Source organism: Centrocercus urophasianus, unplaced genomic scaffold (genome assembly GCF_019232065.1).
Source record: "Centrocercus urophasianus isolate 14NV4802_14NV808 unplaced genomic scaffold, USGS_Curo_1.0 seq_28, whole genome shotgun sequence".
Taxonomy (NCBI): Eukaryota; Metazoa; Chordata; class Aves; order Galliformes; family Phasianidae; genus Centrocercus; species Centrocercus urophasianus.
Genome location: NW_024884844.1, coordinates 13,595,264 through 13,623,150, shown reverse-complemented (window position 1 = coordinate 13,623,150; position 27,887 = coordinate 13,595,264). Strand labels below are relative to the sequence as shown.

At 46.2% G+C, this 27,887-nt stretch overlaps 1 protein-coding gene across 1 annotated transcript in view; it reads right to left on the bottom strand.

Annotated features, from left to right (window-relative positions):
* Nucleotides 1-5,752: 5,752 nt before the first annotated feature.
* Nucleotides 5,753-27,887, bottom strand: part of GALNT13 (polypeptide N-acetylgalactosaminyltransferase 13) — a 77,153-nt gene continuing 55,018 nt past the window's right edge. The window contains exons 10-14 of the mRNA XM_042827237.1: nt 17,963-18,102; nt 15,933-16,031; nt 12,186-12,320; nt 8,152-8,350; nt 5,753-5,820 (exon numbers count right to left, since the gene is read on the bottom strand). Of these exons, the coding sequence (XP_042683171.1) occupies nt 8,165-8,350; nt 12,186-12,320; nt 15,933-16,031; nt 17,963-18,102 (560 nt within the window). The 3' untranslated portion in view covers nt 5,753-5,820; nt 8,152-8,164. The remainder of the gene's footprint in view (nt 5,821-8,151; nt 8,351-12,185; nt 12,321-15,932; nt 16,032-17,962; nt 18,103-27,887) is intronic.

Below are 27,887 nucleotides of genomic sequence, written 5' to 3'. Positions count from 1 at the left end.
AAGCATATTTGAGCTCTATGAAGGTCTGGCTTCATCTGCTTTGCAAATGCAGGAGCTCCTTACAGTATACTCTTCCAACCCAGTTCTCACAGCCTTCCCATATATTTTGCTGGAAGATAATTCCATTTGACAAATTTTAAAATGTTAAATACTACAAAGCATTGACCAACCTTAGCACTTCCTTAGCACATTTCCTCCCTTCTCTCCCCATTCTTTCCTAACGCCTGGCTGTTCAGGTACGCGCAGCCAGCACAAAGCACACTTTGGCTGAAGCACTTCTCTACAAATGGGTTTTTTGGGTTCCTTGGAGACCTTCTGACCCACCACGTCCTTTTCAGCCTACTGCTTCCATTTGGCTCATTTTACTCAGTAAACTCTCCTTTAAGGAATTTTCCTTCAGCTTCTCATTGCAATGGAAAGTAACACCTGCATCCCCAGAATTGCCTGGTGAGGTCCCAGGGAGCTGCCCCCAGGGAGTGTCAGCACAGACCAGCAGCAGGGCTGTTTCTTCTTCTTTTTTTAATTCCTGTGTGGTAAAAAGGTATTTCAGAATTAGAAAGGTGGTAAATAAAGCACAAATGTGTTCTCACATGCAGACCATACAAGAGGTTATCTTCACAGCTTTGGCTAGAGATCACTTACGCAGAGACGGATGAAATACAGGGCTGCAGCTTGGTGATTTCTGAGCATCCTGCTCTGGCACGTGAAGATCACAGGGTTGAGCTCCTACACAATGCAGAGCCAGATACTGATTTTCTCTCCATTTCCCTGACCAAAGGAGGTGCAGACAGAGGACGGGTGGGCTGAGCCATTGGGGTGAGCAGTGAGCAGCCCCTGGCACGTGGCCCCTGTCCTGCAGTGAGTGCAGCACCCAGACAGAGCCGTGCAGGAAAGGAGAACCCGGCTGCATTGCCGAGGGTTGAATTAAGGAGCACCAATTTAATCACTTGCAGGCGTGACTCCTTCCCTGTGGCAGATGTCACCCAGCAGACAACGAGGGCGTATCATACAGCAAATGGAGTCGCCCCTCTCACATGGCTGGGGCTGTGCAGACTGAACCCATTGCTCACGTATCCCATTGAGCACAGCCTTACCAGTAGTGATGGTGGGTGACACCAGGCAGGTGTGGGACGGCTCGTGCAGGCTTGGCATGTCCCCACATGCATAGCATTTAACTCATGGTGATTTGCTTAAGGGCTCGACCCCCAGGAATTTTTTATCTCCATGCAACTCCTAAATGTACCTCAAAAGAAGAGAGAAAAACACACATAGTTTGGTTTGGTTTTTTTTGCTTTTCCTTTTCCTAATGAAAAATGAGATGCTGGTTGTTTCCCTCGCTGTAATTATAGCCCCATTACCAATCCTAACTATTAACGCTTCTGCAAAATGCAAAAAGAAACATACCTCTGCCTGCACTCATTACTCACAAATAGATTATTTCATGATTCATCTAAATGATTCACATGCTATAATTAACACGAGCTCTACAGTTAATTGCATCTCTGAAATAGTTTAATAATCAGAGTAGCGACTTGACGGGCGTTTTTTTAACGGCGTCTGTGCGATGGATGTTTTATATCAACTGCAGCTTATTAGAAGCAAACACACAAATACATTTTTCTCTGCAGACTGTCCGGGTTGTTTTAGGCTCAGAAAACACAGAAGCAGGTATGCTTTGAGAGAAAAGATTTGTCTGCTTTTTCTATTTGCACAAGTGTCCTTGTCAGTCTCTATGACGCACTGCAGATGAAGGCCACATCACCTCTCCTGACTCTTAACACCATGACTTCATTTTCACAAGGTTAATACCAAAAAGATTTGATTTAGACAAGAATTGGAATTAGAGTAAAAGCTGACATAACCGTGTTAGCACTGGGGATTGGGTTTCTCTGGAGCCCCTTCCATGGAGCCAATGCTATAACCCTGCCCCTGCCTCCCCACCTGCCAAGGATTCTTTGGCACTGATGCTTACAATCCTTTATTTTTAAAGCAGACTCTCCTCCACCCTCACCACAACCGACCACCTCACGACTCAAGATGTGACTGGAAGAAAGAAAATCCTCCAACTGCCAAAATAAGCCTAAAATGCCGTTATTGGCACCATGTGTTCAACATCACTGCTCTGTTAGCTGCACGCAGCTCTGCAACCATTGGCACTGTTGCAGCATCATCAGCAGCCACAGTTCTCATCCTTTGGCCCTCCTGTGCCCCAACTCCAGAGAGAAATCAGATTTATAGGAAAGCTGTACCTTTCCCATTGGTATTTTTCCCCAAAGCACAGCTGCTTGACGGAGCATTTGAAGAATGCTTACCCCAGGAGGTGTCATTTTGGGTTTTGCAACCCAAGGAGAAGCCAAAGGCAACGACAGCAACCACCCCACCTCCCACCTCTCTGCCAATTGCAAACTGTGCACGTGAACAAGGGCCGGGCAAACAGATGGGTTGTGCTGCAAAGCCAACCTTTCAGCACACAGCACCACTTAAGCAGAAACAGACAGAAGCACCAGAAGAAAACTAAACCAGTATATTTTAATTCTACAAAAATGTATAAATATTTAAATGTACAGCAAAGAGTACCAGGATGCCATTTAATAACTGTTACAACATTTAAAATGTGCAATTCTTTATCCACAGTCTACCTCTGTAAATTGAAGTCAATCCTTGCCCTCATCCAGGAGTGCTGCTAAGCAAGGCTGCAGGCTGCCATGCCTTGTGCCATCCCCCCACTTCACCAAAGCCCACCACAATCCCAATGCTCCCCCCAGGAACTGTGTGCCCCAAATGTTCCTCAGTGCCCACTTACCAAGCTGGCCTGAATGTGGAGAAGAGAAATAAGCATGGCTGGTAACTGTTGGAGCAACGGTTCTTGATGAAAGTGACCAAGAGTTGGAGAAGCAGTGCTGATACAAAGCCATGGATGTTGCTGGTGCCCTCTCAGCACCACCAGCCCAGCACAGCTCCTGCTGCTGGGACAGACCGAGGCTCACCAACTCCTTTTGTATCCCCAGGTTGTTCCACACGGGGAATGCAAGGACTTTTAGACAGCACAGAACCCAGGGAGCCTGGAGGCTCTGCCCAGCACCCACAGCAGAAACAACCAGAAGGCGCAGACACAAAGTCAGAACGCACAGCTTTGCAGCAAAGCACACAGCTTTTCTTCAAAACGCCCTTCAAAGAAAGAAATCCTTCTAGCGACTGGGAAATACGTGTGCAGAGAAACTCATCTAGCTGGACAGACCACAACGCCTCACTGCTTCAGCCCCACTTGTGCCTGGTTTCTCCTGTCTCCTTGGGCTCGCAGTGTGCTGATGACCTGGATGTCTGGCCCTCACTTCATCAGTGCAGTTCTTAACACAAGGACTACAAGCAATTCTCCGATGAAATAATTTTTATATTTAGTATTTGTAGAGTTCTCTTTATTTTAAACACACTGTGCAAATAGAAGCCAGTCCTCCCAACACCCTCTGGAGGTATTTTGTCAATGGAGAGCCAAACAGAACCACGCTTATCAGATGTGGTCTGTGACTCTGAGTGCTGCCCTTTGTGGGCACACAACCAAAGGAGAGATTTCGAATTATTTGCCCAGGAAACACAGAAATTTAGGAGATGGAGGAAAAACTGGGGTCCATGCACTCAGAAACTTACATTCATTTCCTACATCACAATTTGTTACCCTTGATGTTGTATCAGCATTTAAATTGCCCTTCACCACTACCACCTCATTCTACACGAGAGGTTCATGTGAAATTCTTCTGGAAGGACTTAGGGGTTTTGCACATTCTCACAAAGGAGGCAGATCCAGGATCTGACCCCTCATCAAGGAGGTAGGTCTGGGATTCGAGCCAACAGAAACACCCACTGTGTCTGAGGCTAAATTCAGTGCTTTTTTCCCTAAGTCAGAACGTAATTTCTCAGCCTCAGTCACTCTGAGACTGCACCTCAAGCCTAGCCCACTGCAGACTGCTTGCACCTTCAAGCAACGATGCCAGAAGAACCTCCCAATGCAAACAGACTCTAAGGGGTGCAGCAGCTGCCACCTCATGCACTGGGGATGCCCTGTCACACAGTGACATCGTCACACTGGAGGCAGCCATCAGTTGGCACCAGGAGTGCTCACTCCTAACGCTCACAGATGCTGTAGGATCTCCCATAACTTTCACTTCTGCAACAGCAAGCAAAAGCCGAGCATCTGGATGTATCATCCACCGGCCTGAGTGGCTCTGCATCCCGAACAGCCCTTGGAAAGGAGACAAAGAAATAATTAAAAAAAAAGAAAATCTGCATGAAGATTGGTTTACATTTGTTTGTGAGGTTTGTATGCTGTTCCTGTGAAGAAAGATTACAGCCAGCTTCTGTTTTGCTGGCTTTTAAGCCATACTGAATAATTCTGGGGGGATTTTAAAATGAGACTGGAAGTGTCTGACACCATACTGAGCAGGGCTGTCAGAATGGACACTTCTCAAATTGAACAGGCTTCTACATTTCATGTAATGATATGTATCTAGAAAATATAAATGGCTATGAATTTTTACTATCCACATATGAGAATACTGACCCATAATTATGTGAATCTCTGCTGTGATGGCCAATGGAAATGATACTGAATGGACAGGTCGCCTTCCCTTACCCAGCCAAAGGCTGACACATTAGCTCCTGGGATGCCTCCGACACGACCACGTGTCATCAGTGCTTCTTTAATAACCATGCTAACAAAGCAAAATGATTAAGCCACAAAATTATTAAAAATATAAATAAGCATCTGCCATCTCTACTGGAGCCGGACCCGACCCACGGTTTTACCCACTGTGACAGGGGATCCCTGGAGGAACGCTCCTGACTGCGTTTCACATAGGATGCAGGGACACAGTGATGCTCAAAAGCAGCTGCAGGTTGGGTCCAGCCTGACACCTGGCCTCTGTTTCTCACAGAGGATCAATTCAGTGGAAGCAGCAAAAACCCTTTGTCTGCCAGGTGTGAGGTTGCAGGCCCTAGCCCTGACCCAGTCTTCCTACTGCAGATTTCAACGCGTGTCACTCCTTCTTAGCATTGTTCCAACGTCTCTTTTGTTGTTCCATTCCATTTCAGTTTATGAATGCGCTCCATCCTGCTGCTGTTTCAAACACACACACGTGGCTATGCCGCTGTCTCTTGACATCAGAAACTCTGCACATCACCTCAGTGGCCCGTCGAGTGCAGGTCTTCCCCACTGCCAACATCCCATCGCCTTGCCAGGAAAGCCAGGTACCAACACGTGGAGGCTGCAGAACCACTGGCCGTCGTTCCCAGCGCCGTCAGCTCCGTAAGGCATTTCGTGCCGTGCCACTGCTCTGCAGCACGATGTACCACACACACACCAACACACTGCACCCAACCTCTCCCGCCAAACTTCACAAAGGTTTCTCTTGAAACAGTCACCGAGGACATTCGCGTTGCTAACGGCGCGGGTTTCGATATTTATAAGCTCCGATGCACTTCTTTTGAGCAGTCACGGGTTTGAAGGGGGCAGGTGGAGCCCTGCTGGAGAACAACACAGCACGGCTCCGTCGGTCGGCGGGCCTCCTGCGGGCGCGAGGCCTCCGACAGGGCTGTGGTTTCCAGCGGGGCCGGGGCCTCCTGTGGGCGAGAGGTTTCCAGCAGCCCCGAGGGCTGCGTGTCGGCAGGAGCCGCGGGGCCGGGCCGTCAGGCCCCCAGCGTCATGTTGCGCAGCAGCCACTGCTGGGACCGGCCGCCCGCACACTCCTTCATGCTGGGGACCAGCTTGTCCTCCTCCGACGGCCCGTCCAGGCACTGGTTGCTGTTGACGTGCCTCAGGGTGAGCTTCTGCAAAAGAGAAGTGGAAGAGCTGAAGCAACAAGACAATCATGGCTGGAAATGCTCTGTGGTTGCTTTTAGCCCTACCCGAGGCCCGGCTCTGTGCCACCCCAACCGCACTGCCTGCAGACCGAGGGGTCCTGCTGCTGAACCAGGCACAGCAGATGGAACGCAAACACAGCAGTGAGCACGTGTGAATATCACCACAAAGCAGCAGTGCTCTGCTTTAAGGAGGACCACCAAGATGACCAGAGGGCTGGAGCACCCCTCCTACAAAGAAAGGTCGAGGGAACTGGGCTTGTTGAGCTTAGAGAAGGCTGCGGGGAGACCTTATGATGGCCTTCCAATGATTGAAGGGAGCCTATAAACAGGAGGGGGAACGGCTGTTTGTGAAGGTGGACAGTGATAGGACAAGGGGGAATGGTTTTAAACTGAGACAGGGGAGATTTAGGTTGAATATTAGGAAGAAGTTTTTCACACACAGGGCAGTGAGGCACTGGCACAGGTTGCCCAAGGAGGCTGTGGATGCCCCATCCCTGCAGGCATTCAAGGCCAGGCTGGATGTGGCTCTGGGCAGCCTGGGCTGCTGGTTGGCGGCCTGCACACAGCAGGGGGTTGGAACTGGATGAGCATTGTGGGCATTTGCAACCCTGGCCATTCTGTGGTTCTATAACAATTCTATGATTAAGGAATTCAGACTCCAACAACCCAAACAGATATGCATTCCAGGTCACTTGGTGTTCGTTTAGAAATAACTGCTAGTGGATAACCTATGTTTCAGAAGCAAACTTCAATTTGTTACGTATTACATGAACAACATCATCGTACAGGTGATAATCTTTCTCTTTTCAATATATTTTTTCTTCTCTGTGCCCTTTCATTATTTGACTATGCTGCACTATTCCTGGGGAATGGGAGAGTCAGAAGGGGACAGAAGGAAGCTGAACACCTTTACCTGAAATCATCTGCTCAAAAGCACTGGCAGCACACATACATAAAGAGACTGAGGGAAGGTGAACGTATCACTGCGGACTGAGCTCTGTACAGCAGCTCCATGCAGGTTATAACCCTGCCCTAGCCAGAACAGCCAAGGGAACAGATTTCATTAACAACTGCAACACATTCTGCTTGGTTTTATATGCAGACAGATACCTGGGCTACTGCACCATGTAATTTTACACTGCAGTCCATCCTGGATTGACACGTCACATACTAACACTCTTCATTTCTATTACAAATATTATTTCACTGGCTCATTCTTAGAGGTTGGCTCCTTGGTTTAAAACAAACTATTATGCACTTCTCAATGAAAATCCTACAGATATTGCAAGAAATCACTGGGGGGCCATCTGACATGCATTCAGTGATGAATATAAGGAATTCTTCTCTAATTACTGGAGGAAAGAGTTAGCAGTGCGAACAGAAGCAGCTTGTTTACTAAACAGCACAGCTCAAAGCACCACTGATTCTTCACTCACATTGTTTCTTGAGCAATTAACCAGCTATCATCTTCTGCTATAACCAGAAATGCAAAGAAGTCTAAAAAAGCTGCCGTCGCCTTCATCAGCTGTTCCCTTCTTTTCAATGTATAATTTAGTGCTAGACTGACATATTATTGGGATTTTCAACCGTCTCATAGATTTTTTTTCTGTGTTCTGTCATTATTTATGCTATTACAAAAAAAGGCCTCATTTGCTTGGGAAACAATTAATTACTAGGCAATACAATACTCATACAAGGCAGCCTAAAATTTCTATTTCACTCAAAGCTGAGAACACACGGATGGGTGCAGAGCAAGCTGCACACACATTCAAATGCTCCAGAACTATGTTGTTTCACACTTAGCCATGTATGCAAATGATAGCTCTGAGGGGAAATCCCTCAGCTCATCAGAGCTCTGGGGCTCTGCACTAATGAGAGCAGTGCTCACCTCGACTTCAGGGTGGTGCACTTGGACATGGAGGGAACAATTTGCTGCATGAAAATATAAGACATGAGAGCAACCCCTGCTTGTGCCACTGAACTTATGTGGTCCCACTGTCTTCCACTACACATACACATCAGTGAAACTATCCGGGCAAAAAAGGCAGTGGTCAGCACAATATTTTTGATTCCTTCAGTGGTTAATGCTTCATAATTGTCTGCTGTAATTAACAACTAACAATAAACATGCATGCTATTATATATACCAAGAGATAGGAAAGGAATTCTCTTGAGGTAAACAAGCAGAGAAAAGAAAAGCATTTTCCTGCAAGGAGCTTAAATCCATAGCTGTTACATTCACTTTCGATGCTGTGTCTGGATGAACTTGCATGAGATGCTTTATATTCAGATACTAACCTCCAACAGCTTGTTAAAGGAAATAATCAGTGGGGCTGTAAAAAATGTTTCTAAAGACTTCCAGCCTGGTGTAGTTCCTTAGCATCCAAGTTTGCAAGGGGCTACCATTGCAAGCCTCCACGGTGGGACCATGGGTGCCATCCTCTATCCTGCTGAGTGTCAGGCATGACTGGGTGATTATGTGTAGAAATGTGTGGGTCTGCATGACAAAAAAATGGTGAAAATAAACAAAACCAGCAAACAGGAGGAGAAGCAAAGGAGAAAGCCATAGCCTTTGACTAGACACCCACAGCAGCAAGGCAGGTCAATCTAACAGCAGTGCTGATAGAGGGGATGGGGGGCTGACTGTGATACCCTGGAGTCAGACGGCACTGTGACCACTCACAGGGCCAGCTCACATGCACAGAGCACACATACAAACAGGCATGCCCATGCCCTGTCAGTGTGGCCTTCCAACACTTGAAGAGAGCCTATAAACAGGAGGGGGTGCGACTGTTTACAAGGGTGGACAGTGATAGGACAAGGGGGAATGGTTTTAAACTGAGACAGGGGAGGTTTAGGTTGGATGTTAGGAGGAAGTTTTTCACACACAGGGTGGTGAGGCACTGGAACAGGTTGCCCAAGGAGGCTGTGGATGCCCCATCCCTGCAGGCATTCAAGGCCAGGCTGGATGTGGCTCTGGGCAGCCTGGGCTGCTGGTTGGTGACCTGCACACAGCAGGGGGTTGGAGCTGGATGAGCACTGTGCTCCTTTGCAACCCAGGCCATTCTAGGATTCTATGATACTGTGAAATCAGCTCCAAAGATGCCAAGCTGTAAACATTTCTGAGTTCCCAGTGTGTCTTGATGTATTGCAGGTACAGCACTGGCAGCCTGACACCAGTGAGTTGCTACCTGAACAGATGAAGCTCCGGGGAGACCTGCAAGGAGAGGACTGTGCTGCTGGGGGAGGAGGAGATGCACTATTCTAGGGTTTGGCACAGGGGCTGCAGCTGTTTCCAAACTTACCTCAAAGCTATACTCCCATTTACCAACATACTGACAGGAGGAAAAAGAAAAGAAGGAAATGAGAGTCAGTGACTCAAGGCACATTTTTTGTGAAGACCTTCATCTTCCAGGGAGTGTAAATTCCACCGCATTGTGCAGATGTCATATTTAGTGACAAATTTGAGAGTAATTATGCACGATCAAATCCTGACATCGTTATTCATGCATGAAGAAACGAAGCCTTTTTCTCTCAAACATGACTAGTATTTTTTCTTCCTTGAGACCATTTGCATTTACCGTACATCCTAAGATTTCACCATCCTACACAGCCTAAAACTTGCTTGGGTGTTGTGGGGAGACACAATGGGATCTACCAGCTCATCCCTTCCCAAGGCAAGCATTGTAAAACCATTACACAATGCGTGCTGATGGGAAGCCATCAAAAGCTGAGAAAGTCCACCTTGGCACATGCCATTGACAGAGCTGATTTATACAGCTCCCTTGCAGTGAAATAGGCAGCTTGAAAATGGGCCAGGAATCCTAATGGGCTGTTAAGGAGTAGGAAATGAAAGCATTACCAATCAATAACAGAAGGCAATGGATTAGGAGGAAAAAAAAATCGAACAAAATGAATTTCCTGCCAAGATGTAAATGCATTCACACACAAAAAAAACCCCTCGGTTTAAAAATGCTGCAAACTGCTGTGGCTTGAACTGCCCAGAGGCAGTCTGCATTGGAAACAGAAAGAGCTGCCTGGGCTGCTTGAGCTGTCTCATAGGGCTCCCACACCAGGTTCCTTCACCACGCGATCCCCTAAAGCCCCATTCCATCCACCAATTCCTGGTGCACACTACTTTCTGATGGATTAAGCTCATGGAAAACCAGCAGGCAGGAAGCAGTGGCAGAATGCAGGTCCAGCAGTGCTTCCCAACACGGCAGCCCAGAGCTACAGGCAGCACGTGCTGTGCTCCAGCCACTGGAAACAGCAGAACCACGGAAAACCAACCTGAAAATTAAAAAAAAACCCACCCACATCTTGATTGAAAGCAAGTTTGTTTCAACATGGACTTTCATTTCTTTGCAGACATTAAACAAAACGTGCTTTATTTGCAGGAGGAACCTGCAGGAGGAGGCGCACAGCCGTGCTGTGAGCCATAGAGACAGCGTGGCACCGAGAGCAAGGCAAGTGCCCCACTCCTCTAATAGCAGCATCTTTGCTTCAGAAAGTAACTACATCTCTAGTTCACATTAACATGTATTAGAGATTCATGTTTCAAAAGCATTTTGCACAAATGTGGACACTTTCCGGCTTGGGAAAATGCAAGGAGGGGCATTTTAAATACTCTCTCCTTCAAGCTGATTCCATCCGATACCTTCACAAATACGTATGGAATGGCTGAGATTTACTTCTCCTATCCCATTTCCTTGTTTATTTTTGAAAAGAATATGAATGCCAGGCACATCTATGGGAATTTTAACGCCAGGAACACCTGAGATTTATCCACAGATGAACCTAAATAATGAACACCAACGCCGTTTCATAAGAAAAGTTCACAAGCTGAGTCTGAGTGTTTGCAGAGTAAAAGTGTTTTCTCAAACAAATAACTCCCGCGAATAAAAAGGTGTGTGATGCAATGCACTGTTCTGTGCACAGAGCAGTCAGCACAGCAGCAGTCTCCGAGATCCCTTATGTAAGGTCTGAGCACAAAAGGCAGAGTATTTCTTTTTTATGAGCTCCACCTAATGGCTGACGGCGTTTTTACACAGCTACAATCTTCTGCTGGGGATCTATTATGCTGAAGGTAAGAAGATAGCTTGTCTCTAATGCTAAAAGTAAAGGGAAACGTAATGGGTTGGAAGAAATGGAACCTATTCAGACAGAATGCTGAAAGCAGCAGCTGCTCTGTGATGCTGGAGAGGGTTACAAATGACCGTGCTGTTATAAGGCAGTACCTTCCAAGCTCTGCAGCACTTTCCCAGCTTTGCTGCCATGGAAATAGGCCAAAGCTAAGGTGGCATTTTTAAGCCTAGAACAGCGTAATTGTGCAACTGCAACCATCAGGCACTCAGTGTCAGAACTCCACGTGGGATTCATTTGCTGCAGCTTGTGCTTGAAATATCCAAAGAAAAGCAACCAGCGTTCTGACTTTTTATCAGGAAAAACTGCTCTCTGTGCTGGCAGCAGAGGAAAAAGCGTTTGGTGAGAAGCCTTGTCTTGAGCTCTGTGCACCTACTGACCAGTGCTACAATCTGCTTATGGAATAAAATGTGGGGAGATGAAAGGTCTTAAATCCCCAACATTAACTGCTGGCATGAGCACTTAACACCACCCAAACACATGCTGTGTAAGAAGAAAATCATCTTCGCTGCAGAGCACACTGGTTTCAATTCAGACGGGAAACTCAAAAATGAATCAAAACCTGGCAAACACACTGGGGCTAACTGTTGTTTGCCTTCTTGGCAGCTCACTGCTGTGGAATGGCAGGGTTGCATGGTTTTTATCAGAGGCAGGTAGAAAAAAATGCCAATACCTTCGTGTGGACTTCACTGTGCAAAACTGACATCCATGTTTCAAAGCAGAAGCTCAGAACTAACGCTTTCAACCTGCTGTTCCCTGCTGCATTTGAAGAGAGGTACTAATTCAGCCCTACAATATTGAGATTCTTCCGTGCTTTCTGTATTAATGCTGCAACTTATCTCTAAGTAACCGCATCTCTACAAACTGCTCTTCCTTTCACAACCCAGGGAAAGCCATGTCCCATCCCAGCAGCTAAATAAGCAGGTGACTGGCACATGGAAAATAACTAAACAGTTCAAACCCAGTCTAAAAGCTTCGAGAACAAGTAGAAACAAAGTAGTAAAACTCTAACTTAGACAAACACGTATTGTTTTCCATTTCTTTTATATAAATCAAGCAGAATGCTTCTTCAATTTTCTAAAGAGATCCAAGACAGCCACGTGCTGGGCTCAGTGAGCTGGCTGACTTGCTGTATACAGGGAAATGGTCAGCAACACGCTGCCCCAAGAGCACACAGGGGAACCCAGTACCTCAGCATCGTACTCCCAGAGCTGGTTCCCTCGCATGTGGTGGCATTTGAGCATGGTCACAGGGCCGTTCAGCCGCGACACGTCCAGGCACAGATCATCCGTGCGGATCTCCTTGTCTGCCGTGTAGGAAAACACCTGCCAAGAGAAAGTGCCTGCAGTGACAAGGCATTGGCAAAACGCAGCAACAGACAACATTTCTGGTCTTGAAGTGAGACAGGGGAGGTTTAGGTTGGATATGAGGAGGAAGTTTTTCACACACAGGGTGGTGAGGCACTGGCACAGGTTGCCCAAGGAGGCTGTGGATGCCCCATCCCTGCAGGCATTCAAGGCCAGGCTGGATGTGGCTCTGGGCAGCCTGGGCTGCTGGTTGGCGACCTGCACACAGCAGGGGTTGGAAGGAACACAACTTACTTCTCCCAACAACCATGTGGTATCGTGGACTTCATAAGCATTTCATGCAAGGTTCTCCAATTGTGGAAGTCCATAGTACATAGGAAAAGGAACACCACGTTTAGGAAAACACATTTTATGTGCCAAAAGCCATCGGCCACTCAGCCTTACTTCTTGGGAACAACACAGCGGGGACACAGAACAAAGACTGCAGCACAACACAAGTGTGAGCGCCGAGCTCAGAGGTAGTCCCACAGACCTTTGGATTGCATGAGTGACACTCTGACCTCCCCATCTGGAGAACCTGAGCCTCTTTTACACCATGTTGGGAAGAAGTGTTGATCTGCCTAGGGGTCAGAAGGCCCTACAGCAGGATCTGGACAGGGTGATCACTGCACTGAGGCCAGCTGGATGAAGTGCAACAAGACCAAGTGCTGCGTCATGCGCTTCAGCTCCAGCAACCCCATGCACTGCTACGTGGTGTTCAAGAAATGTGTAGAAATGTGGCTCTGAGGGACATGGTGGGATGGGTTGGGGTTGGACTTGGGGATCCTAGAGATCTTCTTCAACCTCAATGATTCCATAATTCCTTAAATGAATCGCTCCCCTGAGTGTCTACCTTAACTGCTGGCACCAAGGGTTATCCATGTTGAAGGCTGATGTGTGCAAGAATTACACAACTTGCAGATCTCTTAATAAAATTAGGAAATAAATGAAGACACAGCAGCCATCCGCCAACAAAATTCTATCAAACTAGGTATAAGCTTCAGAGGGATTCTTTAACAGAATGCCTTCAGCAATGCATTCACCCCTTGGAGACAGAAAGGAGGTGGAGGAAAATGTGGAGACCATAAGAGGACGAAATGGAGGATGATGGCAGGACTGCCACTAGTTGTGTTAAATTGTAAGGCCCTGACCCACTCAAAGTATCTCAAAGCATTCCCAACCCACTGTTCAAAGCCTTGATGGTGCTGCTGGCCCCAGCACAAGCCAACGTTAGGTTAAGTAAAGGCAATACTCTGTAAAAACTTGCAAAATCTATAAATTGCATACAGCTGTCATGGGAACAGAGGCAAGTATTGGGAAGCTGAGGTTCAGATAAGTCAATTAGAGCAACCATGAAAAATGAAATAGCGTGCAAAGACAGCAGAGGGGCTGCCAGGTCCCAGTCTGAGCAGTAAGACAGATATGGGAAAGTGCAGGCTGCAAGGATCAGTGGGCTCTGCATTTCTCTCACTCCTTATTCACCACTCAGCAGCCACCCGTTTGGATGAAAATCCAGGCTCCACAGGCATGGTGAAGTACCAGCCACCACCTGTTGCATTTATTCATCTTGAGATAAATCTCAGCAATCAAACTGAGGCTTTCCAAGTGCTGCTTTCACTTAAGAACACATCAGACACAGTTAACACTCAGATGGGCTTTTCTCAAGAGGAAAGGCACTTTTAAATACTGAGCCAGGGGTGCTCTGCTGAGGTCACATTCAAGCACACCGTCTTGTTGGAAAGGGGTGAGATGAGCCCATATCAAAAATCTGTTAATGTTCATATGCTGTAAGTATACATATCCCCACTTTTCTGTGCACAAAAGCACATTCTATGGCTTTTAAAAACACTGTGTAACCTCTATTTTGCAAACATTAGCCTTGCCAGTGCTTGCTGACGTGCAGAAAGCTAAGTATATGTAGGGCCCATCTCATTCTCTTACTTTTCAGAAGGATTTAGAAAGGAAAATTTATAGCTGAGGGCTAACCAAGGAAGACAGATGGGTGTCACTTCGAGAGGTTTCCCCAGAGGAGCTACAAGTGCAGAAGATGCTCTGGATGTAACCAGAAGAAGAAAAAAGGCCCAATTTTCTGTTAATGCAAAGCTCAGCAACATTTGTAGCACCGAGCATTGCTCACTGCAAGTAGCAGCATTTGGCTGCAGGAATCACTCATACACTCCCATGTACACACTGTACAGATAGTTTATCTCCTGCCATGCTCATTACTGAGAGATTTATCCATTACTATTTATCCTGAAGCAACTTCTACTTAAAATTTTAACTTATTTGTGTTGGTTTTCTTAGAGTAAACAAGTTTGCATCAGACATCTTCTAGGCTCAGGGACACAGCAGCTGTTTTCTGCTGTGCTTTACGGAAAGCAAATACTCAGATTTTGTAATGTATTTTCATTTGCATCTTTCCTTTTCCTCTCTTCTTTGATAACTGCAATACTCCATTATATCTTCTGAAAGAATAAGTGATGTCAGAGTTAACAATTACAGAAGATGGATTTGAAAAACACGCAGTCTTCAGGAAGAAAAATGAATGTTAATTAAGACAATGTAAAATTATCAAGCTACCATTTTACTAACGTCCATATTAATTACATACATAATCCTATTAACGTCACTGTATAAAAACAGAGGGTGAGGAACAACAGGTTGCATCTCAGAGCTAATTAAATAGCGTATGCCATGCGATGTGATGCAGTGCACGACAGCAGCACTCCTCCTGCCCTCCTCCTGCCCATGGCAGGGACATGCCTACACCCCAGCATGGCCCTCCAGCCCCATGTGCCCCCAGCAGCTCCTTGGACTCATCCCCACAGTCAGGAGAACTTTTGGTCGTGATGCACAATAGACCACAGCTACAACTGTGCCTCTGTTCCCTCCCCAGTTACTAACAAAATTTGTGTCCAGGATAAGCGACAGACATTGGAGTAAAATTTCCTTTTTGTTTTTTGAGATATATTGGCTTGGGAAGGCTGAGGAAGCACAGTGTTGTTGGGTATCTTTAGATACATCAAACGGCCAAGGTGCAAACAGAACCTTGGCTGTATAAAGTCTTACCAAAACGATAACCCTTCCATCTCCTAAGTCAAATTAACAATGAGAGAGAAGTCTGGGATTACTGTGACGACCTCTGAAAGGAAAGTGGAAGATTTTGCTCTGAGGTCCTTCATCTTCTCTCATTTGTTTGTAGCAGATGTGACACTGGAGAAAGCCACTCGTGAAAAAATAGCTTTATCACAGAACCAGAATCACAGAATGGTTGGGTTGGAAGGGACCTCAAGGATCATGAAGCTCCAACCCCCTGCCACACGCAGTGTCACCAACCTCCACATTTCACAGCAGCCCAGGCTGCCCAGGGCCCCATCCAACCTGGCCTTGAACACCTCCAGGGACAGGGCAGAGTATGCATCCCTTAAAGCTCAAAATCTCAGTTTAGAACCTTTATTACTACATTTACCGACCGCCGCAGGTTTTTTTTGCAGTGATCCAACATGTCTGCTGCAGTGAGCCAATTCTCACCAGGTTTTCCAGATCACCATTTGGCCTGTGGGACATCTACCCCCTTACTGTCATTCCTACCTGGTTCCCTCCCATGCCATGGCAGTTGAAGATGCCCACTTTCTCGTTTTCCTTACGGCCCATGTTGTCCAAACACTGGTTGGTGTCAACATTCCTGATCTGAAGAAAGAAAAAGATGAAACGTGCCTTAGAACAGTATGCCTGTAATGTCATGTTTGTGCAGAGAAAAATTACACCATGTATTTTCTCCTGCAGCCTACAGCTATCTATGCATTCAGCTACAGCAATGTGTTTTAACTTGCAATTTGTAAATGTCACACTCCCTAGAGCATTCCCATCACCACAGAAACACCAATACTTTTCAGCAGATGTTCCCTCAGAACCCACTCTATGCGGAGCAGACAAATGCAGTGACCACTTCTGCTGACTCAAACCATCCCTCTGCCATCTTTGCACAACACAGCTGTGCAGGACCCAGCATTACAGACACGCTGTCAGCAGTACAATGCACTACAAGACCACTTCCAGTGGTGCTCAGCTCATGCATCTGTCAGAAAAGACCACCAGACCCAGAAGCAATGTGGAGCACCTGAGTGACAGCAAGGTGTTGCTCCTCCAAACGCTTCTGGGCTGCACTGAACCCACAGAACAGCAGAGCACAGTACAGGGGTGAGCAGCAAGCTGGGGTGAGCTCTGGGAACTGGGAATATTTCCAGCCCTGACCATAAGGAAATGGGAACGTGGCCTAAGCACCATTTTTATTCAGAGAAAAATGCTTGTTTCACATCCTTCTGTGATTTTCCCCAACTCATTACCATGAAAAGCCTTTTTGTCTCACATCACCTTTTTGCAGAATAGAGTTGCAAGTGTTTCTAAGAGAAAGGCAGTCCCTGGGTTCCTCCAATCAGAGGACTAAAATGAAAAGTGACTCCAAAGCTCATCTGCGATGTTTATGTCTCAGCTTTACAAAACAATCCTTGCCTTGCCTATGCTTTGTATTCAAATGATCAAAATGCAAAAAGGAATATTCAGCATTCACCACACTGCCAACAGCTTATGCACTTTCTGATGCCTGTTTCTGTTTACCCAGGAAATAATCCAATGCAGCATCCATCTATCAGTTCTATTCTAACTGAAGGAAAAATTCAGTTGCAAATAAAATCCCAGTGACTGCCAGGACCTGCCTGTGAAGGCCCAGCTCTGGTGCTCTCCCACCTGCCCGCTGCTGCTGCTGCTGGAACTCAGGCTTCAGGCACAGTCAGCAGCTGTGACACTCAGGCACAGGTTCTAATTCATAGGTACCAAATTCCTGTTTCCCTAGAAACTGAGGCATTGTTGTTAAAAATGAGGTGTTTTAATAACTATTGTATGACTTCCTCGTACTTTTATTTTCCAGTCAGACAATATCGCACAAAACACCCTCATTTGACACTTGTGAGATGAGTTCTTTGCTTGCTGTAAAACCATGTTACACTTTATTCAGTCGTAGTTAAACCTGAAGCCCTACAGTGGCTTTTATTTTCCACTCCAATGGCAAGTTTCAATAGCAAATTGCTTTCCCAGCTGCAATAAAGCCATTTGCGCCTTTGATTGCTATTCCAACAGTACCTTTAAATCAAAGCATTCAAGAGCTTTCAAAAGTCAGCTGAGATACAACTCAATAGAAGCCTTTTAACAGCAAATTATCTGAGTTTTAAAGAGCCTTCCACACTCAGTGGTACTTGAACCACAGGGTTATGAGGGATGGTGGTGACACAGCGCTGGGCAGCCAGGCTGACTACCCTGTGGAGCACACTTCATTAGAAACAGGGGCAGAGGGAGAGAAGAAAACAACCCTATTGTGCTCCACATGACAAACAATGCTGCAGAGTTTTTTTTTCAAATGCTGTGTATTATTTAATCCTTTTCACACATCAGTCACAACCCCCCCCTTTTTTTTGACGCGGGGCTCCGTTTCAAAGACAAATCCCTAATGGTGAATGCTTTCCCAACAGCAACAGCCACGTTAAAAAGGCTTAGTGCAAATATCACCTGCTCAAAGCAAGAGGGAAAGACCTGAGGATGGAGTGAGGCAAGGAAGTGCAGCGTACCTCTCCCAGTGAGTAGTAGCGCCGCGGGATCTGCGAGTCGGGGTAGATGTTCTCCAGGTACCACGAGAAGGGTTTGCACTTCAGGGCTTCCCTCAGCGCTTTCCTGGCTGACACATCGCCGTAATCCACCTTCACAACACCTGAAATCGTTTCATTAAGAGAAACAGAGGGTCAAAGAGCAGTTGTCACAAAGGAAGACATCACCAACTGGCCAATTCCCTCCCACCCGGGCCCAGCTGCTGACACTGCTACACCACAGCTATCTACCAGCACTGAGAGACTCCTTCAGCAAAATGGAACCCCTGATAAAAGTGCCTTTTCTTCTTTCCTGATGATTTACCAGTTCAGACAGGCGGGGCCACTGAATGCCTCCATTACTTCATACCTTCAAACATTCATTTCAAAATTGAGGACCAAAGTCCAATTGCACAGAATCCAAGGATTTCTGACTGAATAACGATGAATCCCAGTTCCCTCTTTGACAAAGGTGATGTAGCAGTAAGTTACCGTGATACTGGCAGAAAGGAAACCACCTCCATCGCACAGCACTGAATGGGAAATGGGCCATAAATAGAAAATATGGATCACAACAGGAAAAAATGCAGATGAAAATTCAATGAGAGAGGAAATCAGCCAGAAATCCCTCCGGGACAGAAGAAGAGATGATGCTCTGAAGCCAAGAGCTTGGCATGTCACAAATTTGTGTGCTGACCTATCTAGCTGTGGAGCCCCTGCTCAGTGCAGGGCAGCTGACTACATGACCTTCACAGCTCCCTTCCAACTCTAAGAATTCCATGATTCTGTGGTTCTATCATTTTAGGTCCGTGTCCAGGAGAGAGGACCACAACAAGAGGATGCAGGAGGCAGTCGTGTGGTAAGCACACAACTCAGGGACTTCTGGTGAGCTAGATGAAGGAATGCTAACAGGCAAACCCCATACCTGCTGTCCACCAAGCAGGTTGGCCTGCACATGGCTCTGAGCTAAAGGAGACCTGCAGCAGCAGCCTGCAGTGCCCTGCTCGAGACCAACACAACTTAGACAGAGCTGTGCAACCTACTGGGCCTTCTTCTGACAGACAGTAAGCAGGAGACTACGGGATTTAATTCTATGTCTATTCTAAGCTGCAGTGCATGCATATTCACAGCCCCCTTGTTTTGGTGACAGGTGACTGCTTGCTGCTTCTCAGTGGCAGTGCTGTACCTCAACAGCTCCAGGTCACAGCTTGAAAGACACCACCACATCTACATCTGAAATCCACGCTGCTTTCCATCATCCATGGGATCTCATTTTGAACTTATTACATAAGTGAGCCCCCAAGGACGCCCCATCCTAACACACAAGGTGATATCCATTCCTAATGAAATCCAGCACTGGGAAACTACTCATTCCTATTGCCAAAAATTGAACCCTTATCCATGCTCCCAAATATCTACCAGCTGTCTCTGACAAATTAGTTCTACGTACCATCATGCAATTGTAGGATGCGACGTAACTCTAAATAATTAACTAAAATATGGGATACCCAACCAATTGGTGCCACTGGTTAAATCAGCACAGGTTGATCAGCATTGTACCACCAAAAGCTCTGAAGAAATGGAATGTGCTTGCCTGGTGCCAAGAAGCTCAGAGGCATTTAGGCAGGTGTTAGGCACAGAGGCACTGGGCCCTATGTTTAATGATGCTCAGCAGCAAGGCTTTGGAGGCCTGGCTGCTCTTGGGCTGCCCACCACAGCCTTAACCTCAGACCCAGGGATCCCACAGGAGGAGCAAAGCCCCAAGCCCTGTAGCAGGAACACCAGCAGGATCAGCAGAACACCTTGCAAATCAAGTCTCTTTCCTTCCTCTGTGTGTTCCCACATATTGAAACTGGGTCAGCACACCTTGGATATTTTCCCCCATACAGACACAGAAGTGCATTTTCAGTCTGACTGTTTTTGAGGTGACTGGAGCCACAGAAACATTAAGGCTGGAGGAGACCTTTCAGATCCCCAACCTCACCCATCCCCCCATGCCCACATCCCTCAGTGCCACATCCCCACAGGTCTGGGACACCCCCAGGGATGGTGACCCCCCACTCCCTGTGCAGCTGCCACTCACTGCCTGACTGCTCTTTGGGGAAGGAATTGCTCCTCATACCTACCTGACCCTCCCCCGGCACAACCTAAGGCCATTCACTCTCATCCTATCACTAAATAATCAATGGGACTCAGCAGAAACAAACAAACAGAATAACAGTTAGTGACTAATAAGCCTTCTTGCATTCCACTAAGAAAATGGAAGTGAAATGTCCTTGAATACAAAAAACAAGATGAAACATCGCAGGAAGGCAAAGAAAGGGCTGTGTGCAAAGGCAAATGTCCCAGGGAAAAAGGCAGATGATAATAACAGAGCAGCAGATGCGCTGCCAGTGGAACAAATTGAATAGCTGCAGAATTGCATTACACCTGCATTTTTTCTAATGGGCACGTCCTGGAAATTGGTATACAAGGACACGGCTTCAGAATTGGCTAAATGTACCATTTCTGTGTAAGAAGATATTTATTCACGACGATAAAGATGAAAACTATTCACTGGAGTGTAAGATGAAGTTGCAGAGCTGGGAATGACTGCCTTTATGCAAAGATAACCCTGAGAAAACGTACTCCAAATTTGGTTTCTGCCATCATTTGCTCCTTGAGACGTCAAAGAGGAAGGTGTCCCATGGTACACTGGTGCATTCCCAACCTGAGCAATTGTATGATTCTACGATTCAGAGGGAGAGAAGTGGGAGCAGAGCAGCACGTGGGCAGCATGGCTGACTGCTCCCAACCTGATCTAAATGTCCCCAGTGTCCCCAGATGATCAAAAAAGTCCCTAAGGAGGTTTGAGGGCCACCAGGAGGGACGTCACCAATGGTCATCCAACGTTGAAGGTCACTCAATAGATCAAGAAACCATTTATAAGGCCAGGAAATAATGGGAGCATCCCAATATGAAGCCAAAAGAGGACCATGGATGAGGCCAGCAGGAGGGACAAGGGACAGTGTTGAGGGACACCCAACAGCCTCTGCTTCCCAGGCTTCTGAGAGCCCCATTCCAAAGGTAACACATGATCATGCACAATTCCAAAGCCCAGGGAGCTCCACTTTACATCTCCATCAAAAGTAGATGCATTAATTGCTATTGGGCGCATTTGCTAATTAGCTAAAACATCAACAAAGTTGGCAGTGGGACTCCTTGGAATCCTATTTACGCCGCCACAAAAAAGATGTGTAAGAAAAAAGCACATCTGAAGGGGTCTCACATCACTGCAGAAGTGATGCAAGAGAAATGTATGCAGCATAACAGAAAATACATTTTGGAATGAAGATTCTGAGCTTTGCATGGGAAAACGTCACCATTTGGGGAAAACACATTTCAGGTGTCCACCACAAAAGATATTATTCATCAAGAGAATGAGTCAATATTGCCAAGACCTCCACAAGCACAGCCTCTTCTGTTGAAAAAGACTTTAAATTACATTTTGCCCCATAAACACATTTGCAATGTTATTTATATGTGGATATTGCAGAGAGAAAAGCAGAGGCCTACTGAGGCTGAATCCTACATCACCAGGTTGGTCCTGACAGTAAAACAAGCAGAGGATCAGTTCTACCACAACAGTCATCTTCTATGAGTTTCATTCTGAACATCCACACGAGCCCATGAAGTAAGATGCTTTCCCAATGGAGAGCAATAACATTAGGGATGAACAAACAAGCCAGCCTGCCTCCTCCACACATTCCCACCATGTTTTATATGACTTGGCACTTCAATATTGGGCACAATCCACACCACTGACGAGTGCATTGTTTTCTCATTCTGCTTTTATCACATGAAAAGTAATAAAGCAAAGGCTCCTTCTGCTCTTCCCCACCAGCTGAAAAGCTTGCTGAAGAGTGAAAATGTTTACCGAGAGCTCTTACTTGCAAGATTGATACAGTCATTATCAACCTAATTATATAATTACACTCGACAGGAGGATTGCACATCATCTGCTGAGTAAACACAAGCACTTATCTTGCAACCCGAAATTAAAACTTTAAGTGCTATATTTAAATCCTCAAAAACGTTTTAAACAAGGTGCCTGAAAAACAGTGGAACTCTGCATTTTAGCCTTGCTTGAGCAGCCTGGCTGGTGCAGGAGAACTGACCCCGAGCTGATGAGTGAGGCCACAGACATGTGGCTTAGTGATGCAGTGGGCATACAGAGAACCAAATGAGGCTGGGCATGAGCTTTTCAGCTGACTCTGCAAAAGCAGGCTGTTCTGAGTTGTAATTATTTCTGTGCAGTGATTAGCTACAGCATTTTAATATGCACAGATTGACAAAGCTGCCTGTATTTGGAAATGCACAGACCAAGTGGAATGAGATATGCTGGAAGAGCCAGAGAAATAAGTGAATTATGCTGCTGGAAATGCCACACCAGGTAAGTGGAGCAAGCTGAGAAGGGAAGGGTGTGCAAATCCACCCAGACAGACACATAAATATTTAGGTGTCTCAGAATAATAAACTAAGATGCATATTTTGCAAATGATAAAGATGTTGGCATTAGCAAAGCACCACCTGGAGCATAATGCTCTGCTACTGGTGTACATCAATTACATTGAAAACAATGCCCAGCAGTGAAAATAACAGAAAAATGACTGCTAAATAGACTAACAGTGAGGAGCTACTATTAAGCAATTAGTTTTTTCATTAGTGAAGCCAAGGAAAGACAAGATTCAGAGCATGAATGAACTGTTGCAAAGGAAAGCACAGCAGTGGGACAGAGTGGGGCATACTTTGCCCCAAGGGGATGAGGTCGACCATCCCAATTTTGGGTACTCTGCATTGCAAAGGAGCTTGGAAAGAGGTTTTCTTTGCATTTGGAACACTGCAAGGACCTACTGACTTACCACAAGTGAAACATGCCTAAGAGCACCACTAACATCAATGTGGGCCATAACACACAGAGCAGCTCTGCTGTTTTCAGAATGACTTAATGTATTTTTTTCTTCTCTAAGAAAGGGATTTCCTTTAATCCCATTTGAAGTGTGCCCAGTGTTTCTGACATTGTCTAGACTCTCCTGAGTTACTGGGCAGGGTAAAATTCAAAGCTCCTTGTCAAACACTGCATTGCATTGGTTTGAAGTTGAGGGAGGGCAGATTGAGGTTGGATGTCAGGGGGAAGTTCTGTGGTATGAGAGCAGTGAGGTGCTGGAACAGCTGCCCAGAGAGGCTGTGATGCCCCGTCCATCCCTGGAGGTGTTCAAGGCCAGGTTGGATGGGGCCCTGGGCAGCCTGGGATGCTGTGAAATGGGGAGGTTGGTGGCCCTGCGTGTGGCAGGGGGTTGGAAATTCAAGATCCTTGAGGTCCCTTCCAACCCAACCATTCTGTGATTGCCACCAAATCCAAACGGTAATCACTCCTCACTGCAGTTACATTCTGTGACCCCACTGACAGCTACAGACCCACGCCAGCCTCACCAAACAGCTCCTTCAGGGCCCACTCAGAAACAGGGTCCGCTCAGGACAGAAAGCAAAACCAGTGCCTCAGAACCAGCAGGGAGCACAGACAGCCTCCAGCAAGCAATCCCTAACTTGATTAATGAAGACTTTCACCTCCAACTATAATTGCGAGGTGTGCGCCCTAATTATGCTGAGAGAGACTGAAGGCAATGCTGCTGTGAGCAGCCCGGGTTCCTCTCAGGACATCATCTGAGACACAGAGTGAAGCAGGGCCCAGAGGAGAGCGGGGAAGATGAGTGTTGCTGATAGATAACAGCTTCAGAGACCTAATTACTGAAATGCATCTTGCTTTATTCTCCAACGGAATTATCTGGAGATCTGTACGTTTCACATTAACAACCTGAAGGAGATGTGTGCCAGACAGAAGGATAAAAAAAAGGAGTTCAGTGATACTAGGAACGATTTCTGACATTTTGCAATGTCCTATAAACAAATCAATTATTTCCTATGGATTTTTGTTAAGATTTTTCTGTTGCTGTTAAAATATTAACTTCTATCAATCTTTCTAGAACACATAAGCACCTTTCTCCTTCCTTTGCTTCTGAATCCCACAGAGCACTGTAATGGCATTTTACTTGGCAGTTTACATAGCATATCCTTAAATAACTGCCCACAACAGGAATAGCACTGGGCATTGGGGCTGGAATTAAACAAACCTGGTCCTGCCAACACCACTGTTATCACTGACTTGCTTTCACTCTTCCACATTAATACAGTGTTGTAGGTTCTCCATTCAAACCTGCTGCAAATAGGCAAACACGTAGCTGTGTGCAGAAGAGAGATGATGCTCAGCAGCGTTCAATTCTGCCAGTTTGTGCTCACTTTGGAAGCAAAAGGCAGCTTTATTCACAGAAAGAGGAGTCTCAATCTAACAATACACAGAGTAAATGCATTAGTATTTTAACCTAACTTTTCTTGTTATAAGAAACAGCCTCACTGAGAACTGGGAGTTGGACTGGATGATCCTTACATGTTCCTTCCAAATCAGGATATTCTATGCCTCTATAAAAACTGTGAGGAAAACCAAAGGTTTTTATCATGCACTGGCTCTACTTTCATACCTACAAGAGTGAATTACCAGCAATGCAGCAAGCGCTGCCAGCAGCTGCAGTGCCCAAGTGGGATGTGTGTCCCCCAGGCACACTTAGCAGTGAGGAACATGCAGACACTGAGGTGATGACAAAGTCCAGTCAGCAGGTGGAATGAGAGCTGAAACGCTGAGGGATTTTTTTCATTTTCTGGCTTGCTACTTTCCATTATTTCCAATGGAGAGAGCACTTTTAGAGCCACCTCGGCACCCTACAGGCATAAAAGAAAGGGCAAAGCACTGTGCCAGCCCTGGGGAAATGCTGCTGGGGAAACTGATGGAGAAATGTCCTTCTCGGTGTGAGGAGGACAGCGGTGCCTTCTCCAACTGCCTTCTTCCCCAGGCAATGACTGCAGAAAGCAGCACTAGCAATGCACGTGTCCTGCTGGATGACAGCCTGCTGAAAAACGGTTTGTTAAAGATAGCCTTGCATTTATAGCTGTGCTTGGGAGCCTAAATTAAAATGGCCCGCGGCAAGAACTGGGCTTTTCAATGGAAGAAGGGATGTCTCTTCCCTTCCAATGCAGCTGATGAAATGCTGGCTAGGAAGCCTAAGATTGGACATCCAAGCTAAAAAATATTGCTGACAAACTTTGCCTGCTGAAACCCTGGGAACTGTAAAGGTATTTTCCAAAGTGACCGCAGAAACTCCTCACTAATGTAACAGAAAATAACCTGTTATTCCTGTCCAAGATACATGTTGTAATGGAGAAACTTCAGGTCACATCTTCATCTGTGCACAGCAGATGTGGTTCAGGACAGAGCTTCACGATGGCTGCTGTCCCCAGAAATGCCAGCTATGTGTCCAGACCTTCTAACCAGGCACTTTCTCCTCAGCTGAGCAGTGAAATAAAGGCAACTTCAGACGATGACCCAGCACCGTTCCCTGCTCCCCAACCCAGGGAGCACCCCTTGGGCACTACGGCAAAAGACTGCTTGGCCAAGCAATGCCTGCAGTGCTCCAGAGGAACCAGCAGCTGGGAGGACTGCTGCCTTCACTCACACCCCCCAGTGTGCTCTCATAACCACTTACACAACAAAATCCCAACCCAAAGAACACGTTAAGCTACTGCACTGGAGCACTGATACATCAAACCAAAGAAGCAGACCGGGAGAAGTCAGGAGCAGAGGGGATTGCTCCAGTTTTACAGATGTTGCCTAGAAATAGTTCAGCCTGCCACAGGTAGGCTCATATCAGACTTATTTCATGTCCTTTTTATTGTAACTGCTAGCGCCCAAACCTAACCTTCTGTCCAGCGCTGAATTCCCCATTCAACTCAGAATACTGTGGTGAGAATGCATTAAAAAGTCAAGGAGGACCAGGGCAGTCCTGCTGTAATTAAATGCACTGCTGATTAGAAGACCCTAAAACCAAAGAAATGAAGGGAAGGAAAAAGAAAACACTTCTTTTTCTTTTAAAAAAATAAACTACACAGCATGAACTCCTCTTGAAACTCGAATTCTTAAATTATTCTCCCATACGCATCATTATTCTAGTCACATTTACATGTATTTTACTAAAATCTCATTTTAAATGTACTGTATTTTAAATAGCCCTTAGTTAGGTATTTTTGGAGCTGCAGCTTAGCTAAAGGCATTAAAGCAGCAAACTCCTCATCAGCCCAGCAAAGGCTGCTGCCCTGGCAGAAGACAGAGGGCACAGTGCCAGCCCCAAAGTGGAATGAATGGGCAGCATCTGCATGTCTTGTACTCACTAGCAAATGCATACTTTGAGGGTCAACTATTAAAAAAGCATTTACAGTTCAAGAAAAATGCAACAGGAATTTGGTATTATGGGACTGCACAAAAGCTGAACTTAGCAAAGGAGGTCTGCACAAAAGTACGGCTTATCTGATGGGAGAACCTCAGGACTTGAACTCTACTGCATCTTATATCAGCTTTGAGTTCACTTTTGTGCCATCACAGACATCCATTTCTCAGTGGGATTTTTTGTGTTGGCATTTTTCCCTCCTCTTACAGGAGCACAGAAACCTATTACATTCGTAACAGCCCAATTTTCCATCACACACTGTATTCCTTTACTTTCAATTGGGTAGATGTAATTATCAATTATAAAGGGACACAGTCCTGCCTATTTCACACAGCTCACTTCCCATATTTAAGAGGATTCTGCTGGTACTGCTGCTTTTCACTCACATTAGGTGAACTCTCTGCATGCTGCTAAATCCAGATGGAGGAACATCCACAGGGCACTTCCCTAGAGTTTGTGTGAGACCCCCTGTTTTTTGGCTCAAAGCTTGCTTCCTGAGGTATTTCTTGTGATAAGACTCTAACTGATTGATTGAGGAGGCAAGTGATGGGTGCTACAGTGTGACAATCAACATCACTTTGTGGACATTTGAAAGCACCTTTCCTTCAGAGCTGCTTGCCTCTGGAATAGAGCGCTCAGGAGTGTTTACTGGCGGAAGATCTGGTCTGTGACTACATAGCTCCAGCCTGGTATGGGAAAACTGGGCAATGATACCATTGTGTCCTGTGAAAAACAGAATGCAGGTGGGCATCCCTGCTCCCTCTTATTTGCTGGCAAGGCCTGGAAGATGGGAACAAAGGAGTTTCTGCTGAGATCCCAGAGCCAGAAGCTGCCACTCCCAGGAGAGCTGACTCAACCACTTTGGATTTGAGCTGTCACTCCAAAGAGAGCTGACTCGACCACTTTGGACTTGTAAATAATTTGGTACTACCATTGAAAAGTTGTTGTCATCAATGGAACAATGCCCGACAACCCACCACTACTGAAGATCAATGACTGAACTACAAACCACGTTGGACCCATGGTGGTGACTATCTTCCTCTTCTACAAAGACTGCTTGCTTCTATTTCCTATCTTTTCTATCACCCTTCTCCCCTTCCCCATCTCCCTGATTAAGATTTGTAATATACTGGTTGGAGCAACATTTGAACCGTCGTTTCTTAATCTCACATCAGGTATACATTTATCAAAGAATCTTCTCTCCCTCCTATAAATTGTAGCAAGACAGTGTGGCACACAAATGCCTGTTTATCCAGCTCTAGAAGTGAAGACAAAATGCCAGTGGCTTTAAAAAGGGCTTTCACAAAAGAAGTGAGGGAATCCCCATCCCTGGGAGTGTCCCACAGCTGTGGGGATGTGGCACTGAGGGACATGGTTCAGTGGGCATGGTGGGATGGGTTGGGTTGGGAATCCTAGAGGGTTTTTCCAGCCTTCATGTTTCTGTGGTTCTAAGTATATTGGCCAGGAAAGGGTGATTCAACAAAATGTACACCCAAACCAACAAATAAATCAGCAGAATGAGTAACAGCTACCATGGA